Source organism: Taudactylus pleione, unplaced genomic scaffold, assembly GCF_031769625.1.
Source record: "Taudactylus pleione unplaced genomic scaffold, aTauple2 ptg000916l, whole genome shotgun sequence".
Lineage (NCBI taxonomy): Eukaryota > Metazoa > Chordata > Amphibia > Anura > Myobatrachidae > Taudactylus > Taudactylus pleione.
Window position 1 is genome coordinate 1,781,452 of NW_028285317.1, and position 19,948 is coordinate 1,801,399.

Sequence of the window (19,948 nt, forward strand, 5' to 3'; positions counted from 1 at the left end):
TTGTTGTTGTGCCGGGACGCCATGAGGTCGATTTCTGGAAGACCCCACCTGTCCACCAGTAGTTGAAAAACGTCCGGGTGCAGGGACCATTCCCCTGGATGAACGTCCTGGCGACTTAGAAAGTCCGCCTCCCAATTTAGCGGAAGATTGCGCTCCGCCCAAACCAGGATCCGAGAGACCTCTACGAGAGCCGCTCGACTGCGAGTTCCTCCTTGCCTGTTTATGTAGGCCACGGTGGTAGCGTTGTCCGACTGGACCTGCACCGGGTGACCCTGGAGAAACCGCTGTGCCTGCAGGAGAGCATTGAAGACCGCACGGAGTTCCAAGATATTTATTGGAAGCTCCGCTTCTGTCGGCGTCCACCTGCCCTGGAACATGTGTGGACCCGAAACTGCTCCCCAGCCCCGAAGACTGGCGTCCGTTGTCAACAGGACCCAATTTGGAACCCAGAACGGACGTCCCTTGTTGAGGTGGGTCGTCTTTAACCACCACGCAAGGGACAGGCGAACCTCCGGGGTGAGCACAATCGTCTGGAACTTCAGAGACTGAGGCAGCCCGTTCCACTTGGACAGGTGCTGCAGAGGTCTGGAGTGAAACTGGGCATATTCCACCATGTCGAACACCGACACCATGGAGCCCAGTAACCTCATCGCCGAGTGTAAGGACACCCGGCGGCTGTGCAGACAACTGCGCACCCTTGACTGTAAAGCAGAGATCTTGTCCTCCGTCACGAAGATCCTTTGCTGTCCCGAGTCCAATAAGGCTCCAAGATGCAGAATCCTCTGAGACGGGATTAGAGTGGACTTCTACCAGTTGATTAGCCAGCCGTGCCGTTGCAGCAGTGCAATGGTCAGGTCCAAGTGGTGTAACAGGAGCTCTGGAGATCCTGCCACCAATAACAGGTCGTCCAAGTACGGCAACATGCGGACTCCCTGCAGCCGCAGAGAAGCCGCCATGACCGCCATCACCTTGGTGAAAACACGTGGTGCTGTCGCCAGGCCAAAAGGTAACGCCCGAAACTGGAAGTGGTCGCTGCGGATTGCAAACCGAAGGAACTCTTGATGGCGCAAAAGAATAGGGACATGCAGGTAAGCGTCCTGTATGTCCAATGACACCATGTAGTCCCCAGGTTCCAGCGCCAGAATGATGGACCGTAGGGTCTCCATCCGAAACTTCGGGACCCGCAAAGACTTGTTGAGTGCTTTGAGGTTGAGAATCGGACGATATGACCCATTGGGTTTCTGTACCAAAAATAGATTTGAATAGAAACCCTGGCCCCTCTGGGAGAATGGAACAGACACTATAACTCCAGCCTGAAGCATAGTGTGCAATACCTTCCGCAGCTCCGTAGCCTTGTTCCGGTCTGATGGTAGACCCGTGGTGAAGAATCGAGCCGGGGGTCTGTGCCGGAAGGAGAGGGCGTACCCGTGGGAGACCACCTCCAGAACCCAAGTGTCTGTCGTAGTGAACGACCAACACCGGGAGAACTGCAGCAGGCGGCCTCCCACCCTGGGATCCCCCAAGGGGAGACCCGGACCGTCAGGCCGCAGGCTTGTCATCTGGCTTGGGGGCCGGACGTCTGGTACTCCATGCCTGTTTCCGGGGCTTGACCGATTTCTTAGGGCCAGCCTGTCGAGGAAACGACTGTGGTTTGGGCCTGCCCTGGGCCCTAGATGACCGAAAGGACGATGGTCCAGAACCAGAAGGAGCAGCGGCCGACGGAAGACAAGCAGATTTGGCTGCCGCCAGCGTGGCCACAATCTTATCCAGATCCAGACCGAAGAGAACTTCTCCGGTAAACGGCAACGCTTCCAGACCTTTCTTGGAATCTGCGTCCGCCTTCCAGGATCGCAGCCACAAGGTGCGACGAGCAGCTACCGCTGCTGAAGAAATTCTAGACACCAGAGTACTAATGTCTAGAGCCGCCTCGTTGATGTAGGTGGCCGAATCACGGAGATTGCCAATCAACTCCGCCTGTTCGGCCGGACAGTCGGATTCAAAAGAAGCCTCTAATGAATCCGCCCAGCGCTCCATCGCTCTGGCAACCCAGCAAATGGCCATAGCCGGCCGTGCTGCCCCCCCTGCAAGGGAATAAGCGGACTTCAGGCAGATTTCTACCTTGCGGTCCGTAGCATCCTTAAGGGAGGACATGGATGGCATCGGCAATGTGGCACTACGGACAAGACGGGTCACGTGAGAATCCACCTGTGGAGGGGATTCCCACTTAGCAAAATAATTATCCACGAACGGATAAGCCACCGCCAGGCGTCTCTGCGGCTGGTATCTTTTGCCAGGTTGTTTCCACGCCTCCTCTAAATGGTCCACCAACTGACCCGAAAGAGGAAAGACTGTGGCATCGCCCTTCACATCTTTGAAAAAGGCATACTTAGATTTAGCCGCTGGGGGAACTTCGTCCTCAATCACCAAGGCTGTGCGGACCGCCCGAATAAGTCCAGGAATATATACTTTGGACTTAGCATCAGCGTCCTTAGTATGGAGAGGTTCCTGATCGTAAGGATCCAGAATCTCCCCATCATCAGACGTCCCTTCGTCATCCTCATAAGGAGCGGACAGAGACGCCACCGGCCTTTTATGAGGCCGCATCACAGACTCCCCTTGCAACACATCCGATAAGTGCTGTACAGAACTCGTCAGGGAGTTAACCCACGCTGGCTCCTGAGAACCCGGGAGCGGGGAAATAGGGAGACTGTGGGGTACCACCAATTGTCGTGGGAACCCCTGCATGGGTGACGACACCACAGACTGCTGGGACAAACCCATCGGAGTAAACGCGGGCTGCGGAGCTAACTGGCCCACTAAAGCTGTTAACGCCTGAGCGAAACAAGCCCAGGGCGGCTCCTGTACCGGTGCTGTAACCGTAATAGGCCGCGCCATGGACAAACACTGCCGGCAAAGGCCCTCCGCGCTACCTTCCCCCTCTGCTAACGGTACTTTGCACGTGGTACACTGTAGCCGGAGGGGAAAATCACTTTCAGACATGATGGCACCATGTATGTGACCTCTCTCACCAATTAAGTATTAAATAGGCGAGAGACCACCCTGCAGCACCGCACCGCACCGCAAGGGCTTTAGCAGAAAGAACAGGGACAGTAATAAAGCTGACAGTTTAGAGAAGAAAAGTTACAGGCAGCGCTAGCACAGTCACATACAATGCAGAGAAATAACAATTCCTGCACTAAAAGCGCTGATCACTCAACTACACAGACACAGGGCCTGGTAGGACACAGCGCTGCATACACAGACCTGAGCCACAGCGGAGGAGAGGTATGCGGGGGGACCCAGACCACGATGCTTCCTTCCAGACTTCCAGCAGCGTTCACCATGCGTTGCAGAGAAGATGGCCGCCGAGGAGCAGAGAGAAGCTGGCCTGGGGGAGGAGCGCTGACACAGGGCCAGTCAGCACAGTGCAGAGAGGGCTGTGTGCAGCGGGGGAGGCGCCGGCTGTGAGACAGGGAAGGCGCGCTCCCCTGGCATGCATTTAACCCCTGGGACGCCGCAGCGCTACCGCTCTGCTGCGGTCCGCTGTCCCAGGGGGTAGTGGAAAGCGCAGGTTGGTCGCCTGGCTCCACGCTGCAGCCAGTCCCCAGGGAGCCCCCTGCCTGGGGACTTAGGACCATGTGACCAGCGGGGACCCACCGCGGGACCCCGCTGCTTACCTTTGTCCCCCTTGGATCCGTCCATGGTCCGGAACATCTGGGGTCACCGCTAGCTGTGACCCCTGATGCTCACCAGCATCCCCGGATCGGTACCGGCGTTCTGGTACCGGTGGGGGTGTAGGGAAGACAGCATGGACGTCAGGACTGACTGTCCATGCTGTACATCCAGATGTGCAGCCACAGCTGCACTGAAGAAAGCTTCAGGGGCTCTTCTAGCCCCCACTCCGACAGGTGCACCCGACGCCGGCCGGGCACCAAACTAAACTGAGGTGCCTTGGCCCGGGGGCGGGGTATAGGAGGGGGACCTAGTGCATCCTGGGAGGCTGAAAGCTTAACTCTTTGGTGCCCTGCGACTGACGTCACACCTATACCCCAAGGTATCCTGTGGATACCCTATGGACCCTGAAGTAGAAATGCGAGTTTTAGTGAACAGACACCCTATTACATTGGAGAGTTGTGAAAAATTGCGAGTTTAGCACCAAACTCGCAATTTACTAAAACAGACTACCTATTACATTTGGCCCTATATATTTATCTGCATTATCCACAAGTTTTGGGCCATGTGAACGTCTATATTTGGAAAAATGATGACCACGGAATATTGCTGGAATATGTTTATTGTGTATTGCTTATCACTGTGAATAATATTTGGTATTATGCTTAATTTACTTATCTATGTATTACAGACTTGTTTGCTGTGTTTTTGCTTCAATAAATAAAAATAATAATAATTAAAAAAAAAAAGATATTAGCATTTTTAAATTTGGGGTTAAACATGCAGAGAGGCGTAGTCTTGTACCTATATGTACATACTGTGCAGATGAAGCTAATGGCTGTTATGTTAGTCCCTAGCTTGGATACTTCAGATTCCTTCCCTAGTGTTCATTCTAGCACCCTGCACCGGTCACAACCCGTGCAGTTCCTCTTCCCTGTCTGAGGTGTCACTCTCTGCTCTGGTGCTTCTAGCACACTCTGGTCTGTATCTCAGCGATTTGTTGCATCAGCTGAGTGTGCTAGAAGCACCAGAGCAGAGAGCAATACCACAGGCAGGAAAGAGAAACTGCACGGTTTGTGACAGGTGCAGGGTGCTAGAATGAACCAATCTTCCCTGCTGCTCTCACATAATGTTACAGCAGCACTTTAGCGGAGATCACAGTTATAGGGGCTTATGTAATAAGATGCAAGCTGGTTTTGCCTTTAAAATGATTGCTGCTTTAAAAACGGAAAGACTTGCAGGAGTTCCTGCAGCGGCTGCAGCTCGCAACCTATTACATTAGCCCCACTGTACTGAGTTGGGATCTCAGTGAAGGAACTACGTAGGGACAGCCATGTAAATCCATTGTCCCCCTAATAGATGGAAAACTATATAATTTCCCAAAACATCCCCATTCCATATTCTCAAATAAACAGCAAATAAGTAGGAGGAGAGAACAGCAACAGTCATTCAGTTGCACAGTGTAAATAGGGGGTGTCCATATTTTTGTTTAAGGGGTGTGCGGCTCCATTTAAAAAAATGGGTACACTATGGGGGGACTTCAATTAGCCCCAATAAATTATCGGAGTGAAAAAGGGCGGTAGCCAATATACAATTCTATTCAATTAGGCTCCCTTTTTCACTTTATAGCTTTGTTAATGGCCATTAAATCAACGTGTTAACACTGGTTATCGAGCGTTAACAAACAGAATGTACTAGTAGGTTAACTAGCTGTTATCACCCAGTAACTGCAGGGTTAACACAGATTTCTTTTCGGGTCTCAGTAGAACCGAAAATAAATTCCCGATAAGCGGGGCTAATTGAATAGTGGCCTATATCGAAGGATTTAAATATTTGTGCATGTTAAAATATCTCTGGTCAAATTTGGTCACCGACTCATGGTCTAGACCAGTGTTTCCCAACTGCAGTCCGCAGGGACCCCCAACAGTGTATGTTTTCCACATCTCCTAGTTGGTCCACAGGTGTATTCTGTATTCATTACTGGTTGACACATTTTAAAAGTTCCACAGGTGGTGCTCATTATTTCACTTGTGATACTCAGGAGATCTGTAAAACATGCACTGTCAGGTGTCAATGAGGACTGGAGTGGGGAAACACTGTTCTAGACTCTAGAGCAGGGATCTTCAACCTTGGCCCTCCAGCTGCTGTGGAACTACACACCCCAGCATGCAGTGCCACCTTTTGATATAACAGCATGCTAAAACTATGGCAGTGCATGCTGGGATGTGTAGTTCCACAGCAGCTGGCGGGCCAAGGTTGAAGACCCCTGCTCTAGAGAAATCTGTGGCCTTACTCCAATTCCCAGATAAAACTCACACATGATGGAATAGCACAGCTGCACACTATGACACATCTTAGCCATTATTAAACAAAATAATTCCAGCAAACTATTTCTTGTCCATAATACTGGCGAATTCCATGCAGTGTCTCTCCCAAGAATCCAGGACATTCATGGGGGGCTGGAATACGTTTCACAAAATTGCTTAGTGAATACTTGATTCAGATCTTTTATGGGGCCCAGGGGCTCCCATCAGCAGGAGGTGGAAGAACATATTGGGTACTGTATTCAGCCCTGTGTATCTTTTCACAACTTAGAGCTTACTGGTATTCATGTAATGATGTGCTCCTGGGTACAGGAAGAAATTTGAATAGGATCCTAAGGAATGCCTCTGGAAGCTATGTGCTATTCATTACAATGTGTTCTTGTGTTCCAATAATCAGCGTTCCTATGACAGTGGAGCATAGCGTGCTAAGACTGTTTAATACACTATCACACAGCTGCTTACATCTGGAAAGTTTATGTATATCACTATATACCTTTTCCAACAGATTATACCTCTCATACCTCATATGCATACTATACATATATACTACGACATACACATAGAACGAGAAGCCGCTCCAAGAGGAGTAACGTACCGTCTTTTTCTTTAAATATTGCATCATATTCACAACGCACAGGCAACTTTCACCGCACAGGAATTAGTATGTCGCTGCATCATAGCACTTCGTATAGGAGTTCCGACATATTCGCACACAGATATACCTGGCGTGCCAAGAAGGACTGCTTGGTGTGACTGAAGCCACATAATATATATATATATTTATTTATTAGAGCTGTGCAGACAGATCCGAGTGGCGGTTGTGATCCCCTGAGGAGATACGGACAGATCTGAGTGGCGGTTCTGATCTTTCCACGATTCGGAATTCGGATTTTAAATCCGAATTTCGGGTTTTCAATTGCAAAAATTACATGATTTTAGCCGGCTTTTTTTTTTAAGTTTAATCACATTTTTTTTTTTCCTTTTAAAACCTAAACTCCGAAACACAGGGATCAGCGCACATCTCTAATATACTATATACACACATACATACACACGCGCACACACAAGATAGTAAAATGACAGCGCACAAAATGAACAAATGTCAGCTTGGATAATTGATTCTCTATGGCGTCTGTGACAGGCGTCCCTAATTTGGAGGAATATTACTTGGATTGCTGCACACCTGCCTGCTCTGTGGACTGTGAACACCGAAATATTGTCTTTTCTAGGTCCAATCAACTTCTCTCCCGATTTGTAAATCTATCAGGCTTCACAGTATTCACTACACAAGTTCAGCATCTAACAACATTGTCTAACTGAGCAGGATGTATCGTAAAATACATTTTATTTTTCACAGCACTTAACTATATTTGAGTAATAAGCTATTTATCACATCTACATAAAAACAGAAGAATTGATTATACAAAATACAATAAATTGGCAGGAAAAGTACTTTTATTACAAAATCAGACGTCTTCATATACGATAATTTGTCAGCCATCAGGAAATTTACAGGCCGATGGGAAAAAGCCTAGCTGTTAGATTGATCAGACTAATAATATTTGACCTTATTGTCAAACTACAGGAATATCGCGTCAAAGGTTGGCAATCGGCAATTTGATAGACACTATGGGGCTAATGCATGGATGAATGTACACCTGTTTGCGGAGCTTAATGGTTAGGAATTTGCACTGAACGCACGTGCGTACAGGTCATGCAGAGTCGCACGCATTTAAATTGCATCTGCAGTTATGGCCAAGAGACGTAACTGGGGGGTGATGGGGGTATCCTCACAAAGACAAATGTCAATGGTGACATACAGTAGTCATGCAAATCGGGAGGTAATCAAAATTCTCTGTATTTCTCTGCAAAATCTATACATATGGGCAGAGGCGAATTTAGGGGTCAGGTGGCCCCTAAACACTTTATTTTTAGCCGTCCTCCCCCCTACAGTATAGAATATAATGTGTCTGCTTCCGCCCCGTGGGGGTGTGGTTTGCTGACTGCTATGGCGACCCCAGCAAGTGGCGCCTCTAGGCACGTGCCTAGTGGGAAATCTGCCACAGCATATGGGCAAGTAAACACAAAAATTGGGAAACATCAAGCCTTGTCCCCGGACCCCTCTAACATGCCCATTCTGTGCGGGATCCCATTGCCTTTCCGGCAGGAAACACACTTTTTTATTATAGAAAATCAGTACAATTGTCAGATATGATTTAGGTCAATACTAAAAATAAAAATCCATTAAGCACAAGATAATATATCAAAATGTAAAAGTCACACAGTACTATTTTGCAAATTAAGGTAGGTGCCAAACTTAATGAATTGGTTATAAAACTCTCTAGTAAGTCTGGCGTCAGGTCCAACGCCAAAAGATTTCAAATGTACAACATGAGAATACAGCTAATGTGAATTGTAACATAATCCCACAGGGATGAAAACAGGCCTACTCTCTAGCTGTGCAGGTTATAGAAAGACATATAAAAATTACATATTACCTAAGTGCTCCCAGCCTCCAGTAGGAGTAGGCAAGTCTACTGAACATTTATCTCGCACCTTATAGAAGATAATAGCTAGGATCTGATTGGTTGCTATGAGCAACATCTCCACTTCTAAAAATCTGCACATTAGTAAATATACCCCAGAGGCTTGATACATCTAGCCCCCATACCCCCCACCCGTGCTGGCACTATGACACAGCATCGTTATCATAGAGTACTGATCAGCAATAATATTAATCTCTTTTAGAGTCAAAAGGATTAAAAATAAAAAATCCACAATATTGATTATACTTTAATGAGCAGTGTTCAGTAATATCCAGCTGCTGTATTATGTGAAATTGTGTACTTCAATGTTTCAGTCAAGAGAACAAGCTCTTTCTTTGTAGTATGCTGAATACATCATCTCAGAAACAGTTCTCTCTTGATTAATCTATAATATCTGACTTTCTAGGAATCTAAAGTGTATTCTTAAAATTACACATTACAAATAATCAGCGTACAGTAGACAATGGCGTACAGTTATTCTTAGGCAATGTGCATAGACATTAGAGATATCTTCTTATGCCGCGTATCCACTAGCAGATATTATCGTGCAATCGCTCATTAATCGTGCACAAATCGTGCACTATCATGTTGGAAACGACCAGCGATGATCGCTCCCGCTGGTCGTTTCCAACATCAATCATCGGCTGAACATGCTGGTCAATCTGCCGATAACGACGGATGATGGAGGGTGCCTGCACTGGACGACTAATCGTTCAGTGTAGGCACAGCAGGGGATGGGGAACGACTGTATGATTACGATGTCGTAATCGTACTGTCGTTACCTCATCAGCTAGTGCAGTGGTCAGGGAACAGGGGTAAATTACCCCACATGGGGTAAAAATGAAATTCCTGGGGGTAATGGACGGACAGCCGGGCATGCATATGAATCATTCTATAATATAGAATGATTCATATGCATGCCCGGCTGTGCCGCAGGGAGGCTCTAAGCCGGATGCCCGCTGAGATGTTATTACCAGTGGGCGCCCGGCTCCTTCCCTGCAGCGCCGCGTTAGCCGGAGGCTGGAGTCCTCTTCTGAACTCCAGCTTCTGCCTCTCTCCATGAGCACTATGGGAGAGTCGTCATGACGTCTCTCCCATAGTTCAGAGGAGCAGCCGGGCGGACAGGACGGCGGCGGATGCAGGAGCGGGGATTAAGGTAAGTGTTTTTTTTGTACAAGCGGCACTACAGGGGCATTATATGGGGACACTACTACAGGGGCATTATATGGGGGCACTACTACAGGGGCATTATATGGGGGCACTACTACAGGGGCATTATATGGGGGCATTACTACAGGGGCATTATATAGGGGCACTACTACAGGGGCATTATATGGGGGAACTACTATATGATTTCCTTCCTTTCAAATCAAGGGGGGAACATTCGCGTATCTAAATATATTTTGGGGTAAATGGTAAAAAAAAGTTCCCTGATGCCTGTGCTAGTGGATGTGCGCCTTAACTGCCAGAGTTGTATGCCATACAATAAAGTCTATGAAGGGCCCTGAGAAATACGGTTATCAATCAGACAACGTTCGATTATAAGATCATCATTTTGGGCCTAGGACACCATGGTGACATTACTTTCCCATTCAAATTCAGTATTACAAGTTTAACCTAAACATAAAGAAGTCGTTCTTGGGGAGCAGAGCTTGTCGAAACTTCCAATTTAAGTTCCAAATATGTTCTATATATAGCTATTCTTGGACTTTGAGACTTGCTGGGTATATTAACAAGAGTTCCACAGTGGAAACAAATCTGAATGTTTCAGTGGGTGACTACGCACAACATAAAGTACAAATGTGTCCACATACATCTATCCTCCGTGCACTACAAGTCGACCACCCATGACGCATTAGCTCAGTGTGACTTGGTAGTGCCAAGCGTCTTTCCGTGCAACTTATTACCTTCACATGTGTCTAATTCGCACAGCAATGCGAATAGATAGCACAAGCAGCTTCTGCTGATTAAAAAGATTAGCAGCATGCCTATGTTCTGTGTGCGTCTGCGGGTGTATTTGCATGCAAAACACTACGTTACAGTGTTACAGCCACTGACACTGCAACGTAGCGTTTTACCTTCACATGCATCTTATTCGCATGGCAATATGAATATATAGTACAAGCAGCTTCTGTACTATGCAACATGCCTATGTTCTGTGTGCGTCTTCGGGTGTATCTGCATGTTATACACTACATTACAGTGTTACAGCCACTAACACTGCAACGCAGCATTTCGCATGCAGATACACCTGCACACAGAGCACAAGCATGCTGCATATCATTTTAATCAGCAGAAGCTGTTTGTGCTATCTATTCGCATCGCTGTGCGACTAAGACACATGTGAAGGTAAAAAAATCACACAAAAGACGCTAAGCGCTACTGAATCACGCCACGGCATGGCACAAATAGAAGGGTTGTTTACCGCGCAAGGAGGCTAGATGTATGAGGACCCATCTGTATGTCAAGTAGAAGCACATTTCTCAAGCCCATCTGGAGCTAATTAGTTTTACTATGCCATCAGAATGATCAGTATGACCAGTGGTTCCCAAATTGTGCACCGTGGCACACTTGCAGGGGTGCCTTAGGTTGGTGGTCCAGCACCAAATCAAATTACTTATGGTCAATGTAATGTAAATAAGTGAACAAACTGAAGTGCAAACCTGTCCCCCACCATAGAACTGACCCTAATGGTGACAGGGGAGCACAATTTACTTCACTTTACTATTTTACAAAAAAGAATTTCTGAATTTCTCAACGACAATCTTAAACTTAGGGGTGCCGTGAAAACAATGCTGATACTCTAGGGCACCGTGATTCAAAAAAGTTTAGGAACCACTGAGTTAGACCATGGTTATCCAACAAAGATGTTATCACTTATTATAAAATTGGAAAAGAGACCGCGCTTGTGATGTTAGTCATACATGGCGACTCCCACTGAATGTATGGGCGTCCCATCCAAATCCTTAAAGTCTGCAAATCCTTGAAAATGGTGATTGCAAGAAGTGGACAGGGACAAGGGCGTGACACAAAACACATTATTGAAAAGTGGTTGGGGCAGGATGCCGAAGTGGGTAAGCTGATCTAGACCATGAAACACAAAATCAGCCAAAAATCAACAATAATCGACTTTTAGTAAATATACTGCTAAGTGTGGTGGAGTTACAACTACCAGTATTCTGTACAGTGTGGGAGCTGTAGCTTCATGACAGCTGGAGAACCACAGGTTACCAAAGCCTACTGTAGAGCAAAAGGTTTAAAGACAAAAAATCATGGGCGCTGTAGCTACAGGTGAGAAATAAATGTATGCATATAAAGCAGCTCGACCAGAGAGAGGTGGCTAGCCTCAATAAATTGTGGAACAAAGAAAAAACAGAACAATGGGAGCGCAATATATCAAATATAAAATAACACTGATGATAGATTAAGGGTGAAACAAAGCATTGAAAAGCAATATATCAAATAAAAACCATATTTAATAAAGACATTACATTGGATTTATGACAATATAATTATGTATGATTCAGGTGAATTGATCACAAGTTGATATATCGAGATAAGCTTTAAAATGTCAATTATGAAATATAGAAAAAATGATGATTAAAAATTAAAAACAGATAGCAAAGAATCGTGACTGCATATTGAGAAAGTCTGATGGACTGCTTTGATTGTTTGGAGAATATAACCGTAATGTTGTGTCAGAATGTTGATTTAGGGGTTGCAACACTCAGACATAAATAGTCAGATTAAAAGTTATTTAATATCCAAGTGGATAGACTTCCACAATGTAGTGGGTATAGGTAGCTGGTGACCTGTGAAATAGGTAATGGATAATACCTGACATCCGCGTGGTATTAGTCGGATGAGGTGAAACGGAGGGCAGTGTCCGGATTGCCGCTCCAAATGTGGTGGCTGCCCGTTCCTCCTGAGACTAAGTCCCGTGAAGTGTGGATGAGGCTCTGGCTGAGACACGCTCAGAGTCCGGGCAGTGTCACATGGGCTGATCGATCTGCAGCCGCGATGGATCCCGCTATGTAGTGAGATCACTGGAACAATAGCGCCTGGGTGAAGAAGTGTTTACTGCATCTGGAGTGTGTGCAGTGATAAGAGATTGCTTGATTGAATCCACCAGTAAAGTAAAACTATCGCGTTTCTCGGCCTTAGTGGGTCTGGCCGGTTCCTCAGAGGTAATGCACCTTACTTCCAGATCCACTAAGGCAGAGAAACGTGTGGCCAGAGGAAGGGCAAGGTGTTTGTTAGGGGCAGTGAGAGATGGAAGTAGGCACAGAGTACCCATGCCCGTCTCTGGGGGCTCATAGAGTACATCCACCCCATCAATATGGAGCTCCACTCTGGGAAATGGAGAGCGGCCATGCCTTCCCCCACCTCCCATACTTTGAAACACGCCCTTTGGTTTCTGGGCCCGAAAAAGTTCTTGCTTGCCCTGAGTTTTTGCAAGAACATACTGCTGTCACCGAGTACCCGGAACTGCAGTGTCTCTACTAACCACACACATTCTTCCTATATCCACCCTCTGACACTACATCCATCGCACAGTGCACTCTCCAGGAGATTAGTCAATTTTCATCAATCTTAAGCTTGGAGACCATTTAGTTGGAGACCAATAAACAAAGTACAGCCATGAATTGCTCATACAGTATATACTGTGTAGATGAAGTGTGTGTATATATATATATATATATATATATATACACATACATACACACAGTCAGGTCTATAAATATTGGGACATTGACAGAATTTTCAGATTTTGACCTCTATTCACCACCACAATGGTTTTGAAATGAAACAAACAAGATGTGCTTTAACTGCAGACTTTCAGATTTAATTTGAGGGTAATTACATCCAAATCGGGTGAACGGTGTAGGAATTACAATAGTTTCAATATGTGCCTCTCACTTTTTAATGGGCCAAAAGTAATGGGACTATCAACTCAAAAGCTATTTCATGGAAAGCTGTGAGCTATTCCCTCGTTATTTCATTATCAATTAAGCAGGTAAAAGGTCTGGAGTTGATTCTAGGTGTGACATTTGCATTTGGAATCAGTTGCTGTCAACTCTCAATATGAGATCCAAAGAGCTGTCACTATCAGTGAAGCAAGCCATCATTAGGCTGAAAAATCAAACAAACCCATCAGAGAGATAGCAAAAACATTAGGTATGGCCAAATCAACCGTTTGGAACATTCTTAAAAAGAAAGAATGCACCGGGGAGCTCAGCAACACCAGAAGGAAAGGAACTGCTCATGATCCAAAACATACCACCTCATCATTGAAGCATGGTGGTGGTAGTGTCATGGCGTGGGCATGTATGGCTGCCAATGGAACTGGTTTCCTTGTATTTATTGATGATGTGAATTCTGAAGTGTTTCGGGCAGTATTATATGCTCATATTCAGTCAAATGCTTCAGAACTCATTGGACGGCGCTTCACAGTGCAGATGGACAATGACCCGAAGCATACTGCAAAAGCAACCAAAGAGTTTTTTAAGGCTAAAAAGTGGAATGTTATGCAATGGCCAAGTCAATCCCCTGACCTGAATCCGATTGAGCATGCATTTCACTTGATGAAGACAAAACTGAAGGGAAAATGCCCCAAGAACAAGCAGGAACTGAAGACATTTGCAGTAGAGGCCTGGCAGAACATCACCAGGGATGAAACCCAGCGTCTGGTAATGTCTATGCGTTCCAGACTTCAGGCTGTAATTGCCTGCAAAGGATTTGCAACAAAGTATTAAAAAGTGAAAGTTAGATTTAGGATTGTTTAGTTTGTCCCATTACTTTTGGCCCCTTAAAAAGTGGGAGGCACATATAGAAACCGTTGTAATTCACCTGATTTAGATGTAATTACCCTCAAATTAAATCTGAAAGTCTGCAGTTAAATCACATCTTGTTTGTTTCATTTCAAAGCCATTGTGGTGGTGAATAGAGGCCAAAATATGAAAATTCTGTCAATGTCCCAATATTTATGGACCTGACTGTATATATATATATATATATATATATATACACACACAATTTCTCAGAGCATACAGAAGAACTACAACTCCCAAGAAGTTCTGCTGTCGGTGCCTTCCAAATAGGGGATAGTGCTACACCCCATCTGGTAGCACGCATTTTGTATTGTTTAGCACTCATGAACAATCTCCTATGGATGGCTTGGATCCTGCAGAGCAAAGATTGGGTGGTTCCAAGAGTGCAGCCATGACAAACTCAAGGCAGTAATGTACATTTTATGCGGCCTGACATCGAGGGCTCAAATATACATCTTTTGCGGCCCAGCCTTCTCCTACCGCCCACCCACTATTACGCCTCCTGGCCCACGGTGGCAGACTGTGACATGCCAGTGACAGGCCTTCCCAGGGGCCTGCTCCTACCAGTGTGCTGCGGCTGCCAGCGCCCATTACTTTTCCCCCACCCGGCGCCATCGCACCCACCGCATAATAGTGAGCCAAGTCACTTGCTCCACATCCCACCTTACCTATGCCGCATTGTCCGGCATGCCCGCAATAAAGTTTTTCATGTGAGCACTGAAGCCGGCGTGCCGTCACGTCATAACATCAAGCCGCACCGGCATCAGTGCTCTTAAGAAAAACTTTATCGCGGGCACGCACGCTGAATGAGGGGAGCCGGCGTGGGTGGTGTCAGAAGTCTGAGCAGGTGCTGGAGTAGACAGACAGAAGAAGAAGCGAGGTAACTAAGGTAATTCTTCTCTTGCATGATTGCATTTATTGCAGGCAGCATGTCATTACATTTATTGTAGGCAGCATGTCATTACATTTATTGCAGGCAGCATATCATTACATCTATTGCAGGCAGCATGTCATTACATGTATTGCAGACAGCATTTCTTTACAAGTATTGCAGGCAGCATGTCATTACATGTATTGCAGGCAGCATTTCTTTACATTTATTGCAGGCAGCATGTCATTACATGTATTGCAGGCAGAATCATTAAATTTATTGTCATTTTGTTTTTATTGTGTATGAATAAAGTTGTGGGGGAAGGGGGTGGAGGGGCAGGCAAAGGGAGGAGGTTAGAGGCCCTGCCTATTTTGCCAGACCCGGGCCCCACTATTTCTGATGTCAGCCCTGGTGTCACGTGATGCCTTTTTTTTCTTGTGGCCCACAAGACTTTCAATATTCGGCCCGGTCGCATTTTGAGTTTGACTTGCCTGCACTAGTGGGATATAAACTGTAGGTTATACCTTCATATAAATTATAGAACCCCATGAACACACGACTAACCCACTCTTGTATGTGGCATTTCCAAAGGAAAAACAATTCCCAAATTGTTGAGGTGAAGTACAATTGAACACTGCAATTTATCTTGAAACTATAACGTTGTGATACATGTGCATGGCAGTGCAAAGCAGTCAGACAAGTAGAACCAATTCAAATAAGGAACTCACTGGCATATTATTTAATTTAAATAGATGGGAAGAAAGTAGAGCTGGAGGCTGGATGTATTCTCCCTGACACTGAGGCTATGAGATAGACAGCTTTATTAAGGGGCTTGCCGTATTCACCCATTCATTCTCAAACAGAGACGTCGTGCGGATCACATCATTAATATGGGCTCCCCCAGTCTCTGGACATGTGCCAGTATTGTCTCCACTATGGTAATGAACAACCAGTTCACCCCATTTATCATCTGCTGCCAGTTATAGTAAGACAATATACAGATCTGCTCATCTTAATTAAAAAAACAATAAAAAACAGACAATAAAAAATATTTCAGAAGGGATTCCAAAATGGAATAAAAAACAATTACAACTGTTCTAATTAGACCAAAATTCCCTGTCTGATTAAGCTTTTTTTTAATTTAAAGCAATTGCAGAATTATTGCCCTAGGGGCAAATTTATATAAGTGTGTGCGGCCACACCACATAGGGAATTTCGGATCCCATCTGCAGTGGTGCGGTCGAAGGTTTGTACACTGGAGGAGACTAAGAGAAGAGGAGAGAGAGAATGATCAGCTGTTACTAGCACCCAAAATGATGCTGGACATGTCGGAGGATGAGAAATGAGGGAGGTAGGTAGTGAAAAGTGTAAGGAATTGATGGGATGATCCAGGGGGATTTCTGTTCATAGCCTACTTGAGAGAACTTCTTCCCAACTCTCCATTCGCAAGAGGATGCAAGTGTCCGATGCTTTCTGTATGTGCGTACTGTTGATAGTGGAGTACGCTAATGCGCAGACTCCATACTTAAAGTACCTCCAGGGAGGTTTCATTCCCTGATCCAAGATGGCCGCTGAGATCATTACTGTGCATGCAAGGCGGTGGGAGAAGGCCGTCTCCTACTTAGCTCCGGTGTGTTAAGCTGCTTTTACAGCATCCTGCACAACTACCCGCAAGCTGTATACAATCACTGGCTGGTGATCTGTATCTCACAATGCTCCGCTCAAGCTCTGCTCCATATAAACCAGTTTATCACACAGAACACGGTAGTATATCATATATCCTTCATGCTGGTTAAGCAACTGGGCTGTCAGTAGTGATAAGGCATCCGCTGATGTACATAACTCTGCCATACCACCGCACCTGAATAAACGCATTTCTTTCTAGTACAGCTTGTTTTGGGGGAAAATGTGCGTATTGTACGCTAAACAAATGATCCAACATCCAACTCAGCAGCAGGCAATCCATAGGATAGATTTAAGGACGCTTAAAATCTATGTCATACGTGTTGAAGATGGAGAGCGCTACTGCGCAAACTATATTGCTCCTCCAGGGAAGCTTCATTCCCAACACCAAGATGGCCGCCGAATCTTGGACTGCACATGAACGGCGCTACCCTGTCACTGTGTTAGAGTGTCACAGTGGAAGACGCAATTCTTCCACTTAGCTCTATAAGACTACCGCTATACTGCCTCCACAAAAGTGTTCCAGTCACCCTGCACTGCTACCTGGTTCCCGCATACAGTCACCGGCTGGTGAGATGTATGACACCCCACTCCGCTGAAGCTCTGCTCCATCAACCAGTGTATAACAGTGAGTACGGCTGTACTAATTTCACTACCAATAAACTACCCCACTAGTTAAGCAACTGGGCTGTTCGTTGTCTCAGGACATCCGCTGGTGTGTACATGTAACTCTGCCACATCATCAACCTGTACACACATATTTCCAACAATATGGTCGTATTTGTTCACTAGTATTTTAGATCCATCATACACTGGGTTGCTTGTTACTGTGCCCAGCATTGCAGGGTCTTATTTTTTCTTTAACTCTAATCTCTGTCCCCCATGATCTCCACCACCCCGCCCTTTCTTCCGGTCTATCCTCTCTGACTCCTCCCCCTCCCATCTCTCCCTGGCTGCAGGTGCAGCCAGGAAGGGATAGTCCTATGCTAACATTTTAGGATGAAAATGTTTGTCCTGGAAGTTAATCTAGAAAGAGGAGAGAAAACAATAGCATTACAATGCCCTTCCATGGCTCAGAGGCTTTCCACATGTTGCGCCTCAGTTCCCATATAATAACTGGTATGCAGTCGGGAAGCCGGCGGACCTCATCCCGACAGCCGGCTTCCCGACAAGTCATATCCCGGCAAGGGTGTAAAGATAGGCATCGATATGCCGACGCCTGTCATTAGACATACGCCAGGAGACGTAGACCGAAGGGACGCCGGGCGCCGAGCGTGGATGGCCGCGCGGGAGGGGGGGGGATGATTAGGTTTAGGGTTCTCGGGGGAGACTTAGGGTTAGGCACCCCCCCGGGAGGTTAGGTTTAGGCTAGGGGAAGGGGGGGTTAGCATTAGGCACCCCCGGGGGGGACTTAGGGTTATGCACCCCCCCCGGGGGACTTAGGTTTAGGCGGCGGGGAAGGGGGGTCAGGTTTAGGCACTGGGGGGAAGGTTAGGGTTAGGCACCCCTAAGGGAGGGTTAGGGTTAGGGGGTAGAAGTAGGTTAGTATATACTTACCTTAGGACGATCAGGATTTCCACCTCTGCCAGGATGCCGCTTTCGGGATTCCAACCGCCGGGCATGGGTCCGGTGGTAAATCATTCCGATTCCTGATAACTACGTCACTCATGTCTACTAGACTTCTCCTGTGCTTGCTACCCACCTATGGAATGTACCACCACACTTGATCAGACTAGGGCCTACTCCCACCTACTGTATATCGCTCACACACCTTTTTATTATCACAATTTTCATGCAGAATAACAATTACTATCTCTAGCTCTATCACAAACATCAGCCTCCCTTGTCTTTGTTTTATGTCTACATTTATATAGTCTGCCTTGTGTGCCAGGTTTTCCCCAATGTCCGCAAAGCACTGTAGCACCTTACCAATTAACGACAATAATATGATCATTGCTTTAAATGTGTACATTACTTCCTTCACACGTCCTACATGCGTAATTGTAAACTTGGAATTCAGCTAATTGACGACTGAGTGAAAGATCTTGTGCATACATTGAGCCTATTAATACAGTCAACGCTCCAAAACCTCAGTGTATACTATTTACATCTGCAACATATAGAAATAAAATTAGACTTGCTGGCCATCTCACCTTCACGTTGTCAGGATGCAGTCCCCCGGGGTATTTGTCCATGTATTGACATAGATCTGTATGCTGGAAAACAGAAACAAAATAAATTATATTCTCTGAAAATCAGACAGGAAATTCATTGGCTAATTCAGACAAAATAGTACTAATTACAAACTTTGTTATGCAATCAATACGTTTAAAAAAAAAAAAAAAAAAGACATTGGGATACGTTATAAACAAGTTAACATTGAAATGACATGTACATATAATAAAATCAATATAACCACCAGTGCCAGTTCCCCAACTCCCCTCCCCCCGCCCCACAGCTCAAAATCAATTCGCCATTTAACACATTATAAAATAAATAAATCAAATCTAGAATCCTTCATTATTTCCTTGCAGTTGCCCAATGCACCATTTTGAGGCATTGGATGTGCCAATGACAACATAAGGTCTATGTAGATTCCATACATATTATACATAACAATCTAGTCAACCGGTACTCACTCCTGCAATATCAAAATTAATTACACCTTTCCTTAAACGGTAGCACAGTGCTTAGCACTGATGTCTCAGAATGCTACAGTCATGGAGTTGATCTCGACACGACAATGGTTTATAGTACAGGCATCTGGTTTTTGTGGGTCTTTATCTGAGCAAGACCTTTATTTCTCTACAGAAGAGCAATTTTAATATGCATTGGGCAGTGCCAAAACCTAGCAACTGGGCTATTATGAAAAACTGGATGGAAACACGTTGGAGAAAAGATTGAGTAGTTATATTTTTGAAATGTAAAGTCAAAAATACAGCACTGCAAAATAGAGGCAGAACTGTGTAAAAACACACGTAATACTCCTGGACATAGAAAAAATGTAGATAAACACGCATC

At 45.7% G+C, this 19,948-nt stretch overlaps 1 protein-coding gene across 4 annotated transcripts in view; it reads right to left on the reverse strand.

Moving 5' to 3' along the window:
• CDK14 (cyclin dependent kinase 14) overlaps positions 1 to 19,948 on the reverse strand; it is a 691,508-nt gene that overhangs the window by 414,765 nt on the left and 256,795 nt on the right. For all 4 annotated transcript variants that reach the window (XM_088459604.1, XM_088459603.1, XM_088459605.1 and 1 more), the window contains one exon: positions 19,081 to 19,143. In XM_088459604.1, the coding sequence (XP_088315730.1) occupies positions 19,081 to 19,143 (63 nt within the window). The remainder of the gene's footprint in view (positions 1 to 19,080; positions 19,144 to 19,948) is intronic.